The 10,159-nt window shown below is 29.2% G+C and overlaps 1 protein-coding gene across 4 annotated transcripts; it reads right to left on the reverse strand.

The window, feature by feature from the left end:
* Positions 1–426: 426 nt before the first annotated feature.
* LOC129310274 (probable ADP-ribosylation factor GTPase-activating protein AGD8) lies at positions 427–4,183 on the reverse strand. Of its 4 annotated transcripts, none has more exons than XM_054952083.1 (7): positions 3,976–4,183; positions 3,690–3,808; positions 2,134–2,566; positions 1,750–2,010; positions 1,462–1,587; positions 831–932; positions 427–747 (listed from the first exon to the last, which is right to left on the reverse strand). In XM_054952083.1, exons 1-7 carry the CDS (start codon positions 4,042–4,044, stop codon positions 640–642), a joined length of 1,218 nt encoding a protein of 405 aa, XP_054808058.1. In that variant the 5' UTR covers positions 4,045–4,183; the 3' UTR covers positions 427–639. The 4 variants fall into 4 exon arrangements, with proteins under 4 accessions (XP_054808058.1, XP_054808059.1, XP_054808060.1 ...); XM_054952084.1 differs by lacking the exons at positions 3,690–3,808; positions 3,976–4,183 and adding exons at positions 2,833–2,955; positions 3,059–3,672; XM_054952085.1 differs by lacking the exons at positions 3,690–3,808; positions 3,976–4,183 and adding an exon at positions 3,059–3,672.
* Positions 4,184–10,159: the final 5,976 nt, after the last annotated feature.

Below are 10,159 nucleotides of genomic sequence, written 5' to 3' on the forward strand. Positions count from 1 at the left end.
CCGAGTATGTCATTGATTTTGATTTTTGCAGTAGACATCAGGTTCCCATTGCACTTAAGCAGTCGGATTATTCAATCCGTAGGACTTGATTGGCGAATGGAACCAAATAGAAAATAAAATAAAGTGAGACAGGTGAATGCAAGATATCATTATGTTACTAAAATACGTAGCTAAGAATAATTACTGCTGAATAATAATAGTGATAGTAGGATGATTAATATTTCATACGCCATGAAAAATGGTGCCTATAGAGTGCGAGAACTGCAAAATCAGATGAAAACTAGATTTTTCTACAGAGATGAAAACTAGATTTTTCTACACGCAGGGTATCAAAAGCGAAGAATGTAAAGGATTAAATTTAAACCCATTCTCTAATTGATACGCATGACATCTCTGAATCCGTTGCAAACTGGCGTGAGATTTGCCTAACAAAAAATCTAATCATATTGGCAACTCAAAAATACCTGTGCTACATATAAAAAGCAGACCTTCCACAAGCCTGAAAGTTATATCTTACTCTTGTTACCCAAAAAAATGTACAATTAAAGATTGAACTCTTCTGTTACATTCAAACATAACTAGCTGGTATTGTTTACAGACTCCAAAGATTTTCTCTGGTCGAATACAGAACATACAGAATTACAGAATTCTGTCCTGAAGATCCGTCAACAAATTGGAGGCCAGGGAGCTGAGCTTCTTTCCAGTCTCTCCAGCAATATTTTTAATGTTAGATATATCCTGCTGAGCCTGTTGGACAAACACAAAAATAAGGGTGGGGGGGAAACCCGGTTTGAAGGATGCTTATCGATGCAGAAAATTTTAAATCATACCTGGAAGGACAGTCGATTTAAGAGGTCATTAGCAGTAAGATCAATGGAGGATTTGTCATCCGAGTGGCCAAAAAGATCAGCACTGGAGATGGCAGCTGAACCCTAGAAACAACAGTAGGATAATTAGGCAGCATCACCGTGTAACAGCACTTTCTAACGAGGATAATTATTTGCTAAGTTCTTCCATGCTATGGTAAATTTGGTTCAAGAGGGGATAAAAATGCCAACACCAAGCGAGGTTCAACGTTACTTTGAAGCTTTACACTCATCATATCAGAAAGAAACTAGCGTTAGCTAATTTTTTGGATAATAATAATAATAATAATAAAAAAGGGAACTTGAGTGAATGAGAGGAGAACATGATTATATCATATAATAGTTTCTACAATCACAACTACAGAAAATGGATTTTACCCAAAAAAATAAGAAACTAGGGAAAATAGACAACTGCGATCCCATTAGAAGACGATACTATTCTCTAGAATAGCTTTTGTTTTCGAATCAGTTAACATGGCTTTAAGAAATCAAAAGATTGAAATTGTTATCAAAGAAACCACCCAACATTGGCCAAGATGTTTAATATATACAATACAAAATGCACCAGCAATTTATTAATAATAGATACACATACTGAAAATTTCGACAAAGTAATTTGAGCATCCACATCTGTGCCTCTGCTCGGATCCCCAAAAAATTGGGCTGAAGAAATAGATTTAGCATTTGAGAACTTCCTTCTCGCTTCATCAGATTCTTCAACCTGACAAGACCGAGAAAAATATAAAACAGGAGTGATAAGCACTTGTCTCAAGGTGCGCAACCTCAAGACCCCCTACCCACCAAAAAGGAGGTTATTTGTGTATCACATAAAACACAGAAAAATTAAAATCCGTTGGAGAATAATCAAGTGCACATTGCTTACTTGCACTTTTGAGGAATTTGATCCGTAATTCTTTGGAAAACCACTATCCATTCCAAAATCTGCAAAGAAGCTTGATGACTTTGGTGGAGCCACATGACTAATTAGATGTGACCCTCCAGAGTTTGAATCAGAAGACTGGACATCATCAGCATACTCAAACCGAGATGTCAGGGGTGGCCCAGCAAGCAAACTGCTATTTGTTGAGGAAGAAACTGGAGCAGGTGGGTCTTCCGGCTTCTGCTCATAGAGAGACTCACTTGGCTGCATTTTATGTTGGAGCCTTAATAAGAAATTATATCTCCAGTGCGTACTAAAGAATGAAATAATGATCAACCAAGAATTCATTAAACGTTCCCCTTCAAAAAATGCCCATGGTTTACATACCCTTTTAGTAAGTTTCCGGGCACCAAGACCCCCACTCTTCCCTGGCTTTTTTGCACCAATAGTCTTCTTTACAGAAGAAGAAAAGATTGTATGCGAAGCTCTAGGTGATGCAGAACTTTCAGGCATTTCTGGCTTCCGTACAGTGTTCTCGTTTGGTTCTTCCTTCGTTCTAACCTCGGGAGGTCCTTTAGAAATTTGTGCAGGCTGAGAAGCAAGAGGTGATGTTGGCAAACCAGCCTCCTCGGCCATGCTTTTAGCAACTTCCTTTGAAAGAATCTGTCTATACAACTCTGCAGCTCTAGATGTATACTTGGCCTCTATTTTACCACCGTCTGTCCAACCATGTTGCTTAAAGAAAACCTGTGCACGATTATTTCCTCCAAAGCTCATCATTTTCAGTTGCTCAGGGGTCCATGAATCCAAATTCGTAGATCTACATAAAAAAAAATAAAAATAAAAAAAGGCATATGATTATAGGGGGACTAAGCCCTTCCTTCTTTCATGCTTCCTCCGTTTTCCTCTACTTTGATCGTGGAGTAAAATTTCATGAATAGCTAGGTAATGAAAACTTACAGTTACAAAGGCTCAGAATCACAAGGAAATAAATTTAGTGTTCTAAATGCAAATCATTTCAATCTAGCCATGCAAAGGTCAGCTATTACTCATTACCCAAGTAATACCATGATCTTATTAATATACCTTATTTTCTGACTCAAATGAATAGCAAACACAGAGATCTGGAATGTTCCCGGCTGACTTCCGTTATTTTCAGTGAAGTAATTAATTAGCTGCGAGACTCTAAATCCCTTTCACATAGGACAACTGAAGAACGTAACAAAGAATGGCTTCATATCACAGATCAAGATTCCTTAATTCAATAATGCAAGTGAAGGCAATATGATATAGAGGTTTTAAAATAACTAACCTTAAATGAATGCCACCTGTTATGAAGATCAAAACAAAAGAGATAATCTTCAACAAATCCCATTCAGCCTAGAGCCAGTGGCAAACAAAATCTTATTATTATTTCCCTGTAAACCCCTTCATAGCTATGCCAACTAGCCACAAAAATCAACGTTTTGCACACTGCTGTCATTTGCCTTCTGACAACCTATAAATGTTCCTTGAAACAAAAACGTCCGCCAAGATTTTAATTATATTCTTCCTGGATTAAAAATAGTTCTCCCACTTCAAAATTCATGGCCAGCTTCTGAATGCAACTCAATTTATCATTCAAGTTTCAAAAAGTTACTTGAGATCATTCAGCAATGTATTGCGCTATCCTAAACCCATCAGCGGATTCTGCTCATCCAAGCGTAAAAGGCATTGACTCCTTAAGACTGCTCCACGTGCCAATCCCAATAGATAGTCAGCAAAGGAAGCACAGAAACCCTATGGAATCCCAAATTTGACATCTGGGCGCAAAAACGTTCGACATCTTCTTTTCTTATAACAAACGAATAACTCCCAGTCTCCCACCCACAATTTATTTAACAAAAAAAAGTATCCCTTCCTCCTCCTAGAGAAATTATAAGAAAGCAACAAAATCAACTTGCCTCACAAAACTTATGTGGACACCAAGACTGCGATGAACAGCCGAGCAATCGATGCAGAGAAAAATCCCATAAGTGACGGACGCCCAAGTTGAATTCTTTGCATTACAATCGAAACACATCTGTAACACAACCAAGCAAAATTAAAACTCGTATCGCAGATCTGAATCCGATCTCGCAAAGCCAAAAACAATCCGAGTTCAACAAGCTTTTAGAAAAGGATACATTGAGAAACATAAAATTAAAGGGCGAAAAGACAGGAAACCAGAGAGGTTCTTCGTGAAAGGACCTTATTATCGGACTTCGCCTTCAGTTTTCTGAAGACGACGTTCTTGTCGGTGAAGCTTTCGGACGCCATTCGAGAGGGAGAAGAATATCTCGAAAAGTGGTGGGACGCCTGAGCAAAGATATATATACAAGAAGCGGAGGAAATAGAAGGAATCGAAACCGGAGAAACGAAGAAAGATCTCGGAGTGTTTCTTTCTGATCAATCTCCGTCTGAAAAAGGATCCTTTATTTGTGAAACGATAGCTGGATGAAATGACGAAAGTGCCCCGGAGGTTAATGGACTAATGGCAGGCTTGACTCCAGAGACCAAAATATTTGTTACCATTCTTTTTTGTGGACTTGTTAACTTAAGATTAAAGAATCACCTCGATAAAAGATCCTCTAATCAGATAAACTAAAATGGGAATCTCTGTTCATTTTTGTTTGGTGCTCATAAATTTTGACGTTTTATTTACTTTTATTATTTTCAAAAAATGTTTTGATCTTTTAAATTTTTTTATTAACAATCCTTTGGTTGTTTACCATATATCAATTTTTAATATAAAATATCTGTATCAAACGCCAATGTCCATAATTTATTAACAAATCATTTTTTAATTTCCTGTAATGAATAAGAAAATATGTTTAATTAAATTTAAGAAAATTATACTTTATTTCTCACCAAAAAAAATCTTTTAGTAAGAAAATTTTAAATTTGAAAAATATATTCATCTCTCCAATTAAATGATTTCTTATTTAATAAACTTGACACTAATTTTTTTGCAATAAAAATAAATTATAATCATATTATTTTAAGTAAAATAGTTTTGCGTTTGCAATAATTCACATTGGTACATAATCAGTTCAAAAAACATACTTTGTAAATAAAAAAATTGTATTGTATTTTTTTATATAATAAAAGATAAAATGCTTGAAACGATTAATTTTTTAAAAAAAATTAAATGGAGTATGTTTTAATCAAAGGTTTTTTTTTTTACCTCAAGTCAAAGGTTGAATGCATTATAATCATTATCATTATATATATAAAAGTAGGGTTAAAAGCTACGAGATACGAGAAAATGCTACATGTTTATTTTTAGGTTTTTGTAATTCTGTGCTTCAGAATGCTTTTCCTACAATTTTATGCTTTGGAGTCAGGTTTGGGGCTAGGCTTAGGATAAGTTATTATTTTTTAAATGTATATAAATTATATTATTTAGGTTTGAAGTTAGGTGCAGGATGAATTATTATTTTTTGGATGTATTAAAAAATAAATTATTATATATAAAAGTAGGGTTAAAGACTACAAAAAAATGTCACGTGTCTATTTTTAGGTTTGCTTTAATTCCGTGCTTTGGAATGCCTTTCCTACAATTTATGTTTTGGAATTAGGTTTATGGTTAGGCTTGGATGATTTATTATTTTTAATATATATAAAATATATTATTTAAGTTTGGAGTTAGGTGTAAGATGAATTATTATTTTTTACATATATTAAAAAATAAATTTTATCTATTTCAAATCCAAACATATTTAAATTAAAATTAATATTTATACATTTAAAATTTAAAAAAAAAGAATATGTGTTTAAAATTTCCTATCTGTCCTTATGATTTTTAAAAATTTTAAAGCACCCTAGATATTTGTTAAAAATTAAGGTTCATACGATCAATCATATAATAAATTTAAATAAAAAATTATTGATAGATATTGGGTGATTTTCCAAAATTTCAATCATGTAATAAAGTGTATATATATCTATTTGAAATTCGAATATATAGTCTTTAGTTGTAGGATGAAATATTACTAAATATTAAAATTTAAAATTACTCAAAATAATTATTTATGCTAAATATGATTCAAATTTATGAACAAATAGTAACTTTAATTTCAAATCTTGATTCCGTTTAAATTTTGAATTTAAAATTGCTCACAATAATTATTTATGATAACCAGTAATTATATTATATTAGCAATTTAAATTCAAATTTCCTTTAATGTAAATATTATACCAATTATAAATAAGTGTCTTTGGCTACGATTTCATTCCATACTTCCAGCTTCAACTAATTCATGTATAATTCATGCTCTTTTTTATAGGGCAATCAAATTTTTGCGAGTTATGAAACTATCTACTTGTTCATTAGTTATTCCTCATTTCTATAAATTTTTTTTAGCTTCTCCAATTTTTCAAGTAAATTTTTTGACCTACCGCACTTATCCACAAGCATCTAACTCCAACATCCACATACTACTTGGTAATCATAAAGCTGACGCCATTGTAATTGTTAATTACACAACATTTTCCCTTGCCTCTAAATTTAGTCTCGATCCTACTGCAACTTTTCTTTGGTAACTATCTTCAATTGACATCCATGAAAGGAGCCTAAAAATGAATTTTAAAATAGGTGAATAATCTAACCTTGTCTTTAAATTTTATTATGGTTGGCATCAAATCTTTTGGCTCAAATTTTATATTTTTCCTTGTTATCTATATTTTTTTTGGAGTAATGTCTAAGCTTATTGAGATATTTTAGTTCACACAATGGTAATAATATTCCATTACAATATAGGTTTGCATCTCAATCCCAACAAGCTAATATATAGCTACTAATTTTCTATTACCAAAACATGTTATAACTATATGACAATTAACCTTTAGATTAAGACTCACCCAAAATTAACTCTACTTGAAGGTCAAAGACGGCTCCATTAAAAAAGGGTGCTCATGTAATTAGCCAAGTGTCATAAGGAGCGAGGAGAAAGTGAAAAGCATATGAAACAGCACATAATCACTTTGGAGGAAACTTTGACCATTTGCTACAATAAGAATGGCAAGAATGTTGACAGTTTTATTGCATGTTGAAGTCACCACTTGAGAAATAGAAGGTCAAGTCATTGGATTAATGTTGTCATTTGTATAACAAATGAAGCTAATCCCGGTCATATCCAATGACTAATTTGAAGGCAAACTAGGTCATACACACCTAACCTCCTCTTAAGTATTAATAAAAACATATGTATTGTTGAATGATAGTATTTTTAGTTGTTTATGAAATGAGGCAAAGGTGAAGTTCAAGCCAAAGTAACTTTTTCAATGTTCTAGGTGTCTTTTTTGTAATTTTCTACTTTTAAGATAATATTTTAAATATTAATACATACATACATACATATATATATATATATATATATTAATAGAGTAGCTAAAAGATACATAGTTTATAATTTCTAATTTTAAATTTTAAAAGATATGTAAATAATGTAAATAAAATTTTTTATTTAAATGGCAATATTTTTAATTAGATAAAATGAGGCAAGGTTAGATTTGATTCTCTTTTTCAATTTTATTTTTTAAGGTGCCTTTTTAGTGATTGCTTTTAAATTGGATTGAGGATTATGTGATTAATTAAAAAAACTACCCTAGGCAATTTGTTTTGATTTTATTGTAATTACCTAAAATAATAATATCATCCTATATCAATCTAAAACATTATTTTACATAATTATAACCGATTAAAATGTTACAAGTATTGATATTAAGATTCAGATCTAAATATATTAGGGAATCAATTTAGATTTTTGTTAAGATTTTGATTTTTTTTATTTCTATAATATAATTATGTGGTTTCAACGTTAATAATATACTATTTTTAAATTTAATTATTTTTTTGAAAAATCTTTAAATAGTATAATCTAATATGTTGGGTTGGTTTCGATTTAATTATTATATAATATAATTAATTTTTTAATTTTTAAAAATTATGTTTCTAATTATCTCAAAAAATATAATTGTATAATAAAATTATTATTCATGTTGGATTTAAAAATTTAATTATATAAACGAGATAAGTTAATGGTGCAAAACATTATTACGGTCATGTATCATTGGTAAAATGATTTTGCCAAATTAATCATATCTTCTAGAAGTATTTAAAATTTAGACAAAACTGTAATTTGAATAAGATATTTTTTTATGAGATAATTTGAGTAGGATATGTTAATAATCATACTGGTCAACATATTCAGTTATTTTAGATTTTCAACATAATGTATTTAATAATAAAAAGACTTTATGTTTAAATTTTAAGCTAGAGTAGTTAATAAATAATGATTAGAAAAAATTGTTAATTTTAATTTGAATTTTCGTTCTGCATAAATATTATCCTAATTATGATTAAATGGTATATCACCTGATATTTTCATAAACTTGTGAGGAGAGAGACGTGTTAATAAAATTTTAATAGTCAATAAATAAAATATGTGATATATATGTTATCCTGAATAACATAGTCAATAAAAATAATTATAAATAAAATATTTAAAATTAAGTATTTTTGTATTAAATCTAATTCCATGCATTTTATTTTTAAAGTATGTTGAAAAAAAATGATATTTTTAAATCAGCTATGTTAAAATTAATTGCACAAATTCATATAAGAATTAAGAATTAGAGTAGTATTTAAAATTTCCTACTTACATGTATGGGTCTACATCAAAGAAAATAACTTGTGACAATTTACAATATATAAAAAATCAAAACAATAATAATTTATCTAATTGAATTCATAACCTCCTGTGCTATCCATAAGCAAAATTAATTTGAAGGAAAATCACTACATGTTTTTCCCCTAATATTAAGTAACTGAATAGGGATTATTTTTAAAAAAATTACATTGAAGTCATATATAAGAAAAATAAGATTTATTAACAAGTGAACTTAGGCCATTGACAATACAACAACCTTAACTTAATTGTTAATAAATCTCATGATAATTAATTTTATTGTGTAAGACTTGGATGTAATTCTTCCTTATTTTTATTACTTTCATGAATGGATGAGACTGAATATAGAGTTTATTTTATAGTTAAAAGTTAAAAAAAAAATTATTTAAAAATTGACTATAGGGGTTGATAAAATACAATATGGATTATATCATGTAGTAAAGAGAGAAAGATAAAAAAAAATAATTAAAAATCATCCATCGTCGTACAACAGTTAGACCTATAAATAGGTCATTACACTCATGATAGTACAATAAGTTTGCAATTTTACTTGTACTCACTATATTTTTTAAAAAAAATCTTCTAGAGTTTGTCACTAAATTAACACAGAAGGAAGAGCTGCAACTATAAATACATATGTTTTTAGGTGTGGAAACAAGAATTTAACAATGATTCTAATCATAGTGTATCAATTAAATAATATTATTTATATTATATGTTTAAATAGTGTTTTTTTATATTAGCTAATCAAACAATATATTCATTTATTTAATGATAATTTTTGTTAATTGATAATTTTATTTAATTAGTAAATATTGTGATTTGAAATTCAAATATTGATCTAAGATAAGTTAGCAGTGAACAAATAGCCAATTAAATATGTGAAAAATTCTCAAATTTGTGTATCTTTGGCAAAATAATTTTTTCAAAATTAATCCTATCTTTTAAATGTATTTGAAATTTTTGAAATACTATAATTTGAGTAAGATAAGTTAATAATATCAATCAATATATTCAACCATTTTGAATGGTCAACATAAGGTAATTAATAATAAAAAGGCTTTAATTTTAAATTCTAATTTTTAGCGCGATAACTTAAAGGAAAATGATAATAAAATTCTTTTAAATTATATAAATGGTATTTTAGTTCCTCAAAATGTCATGAATCTCCTGAAGTTTTTAGGAACTTTTCTGTCACTAAAAAATTAATCTAAATAATTAAATTGCCCTTAATTTAAATATTAATTGCCATTCACAAATTTTGTTTGAAGATTCATAATTTTTTTTCTTAAAATTGCAAGAATTCAACAATAATAAGCAAGTTTGAATTAAGAAAAATTTAGTCATTTATGTTAATTTCTTAATGATAAAAAAGTCCTTCGAAACTACAAGGGAATCATGACATTTTGAGAGACTAAAATATTATTTATATAATTTAAAGGGATTTTGTTATCATTTTTCATAACTTAAATTTTACTATTTATTTATTTAATGTTGATAGTATTAATAAAAAGTGTCCTCTCGCATAGATATTATACCAATTATAAATAAATGGTATAGGTCTATTTATTTCATTTCACACTTTTAGATTTGTTTAACATTTATAACATTAATGAGTCTATTTTGTCTATGCACCTTAACTGGTGCTTGTATTATTTTGCATTTATCCGTCCTTCTTTCTATAAGCCTTTATTTATACATTG

Source organism: Prosopis cineraria, unplaced genomic scaffold (genome assembly GCF_029017545.1).
Source record: "Prosopis cineraria cultivar Desert tree isolate PC_DT_omini unplaced genomic scaffold, ASM2901754v1 PC5, whole genome shotgun sequence".
Classification (NCBI taxonomy): Eukaryota; Viridiplantae; Streptophyta; class Magnoliopsida; order Fabales; family Fabaceae; genus Prosopis; species Prosopis cineraria.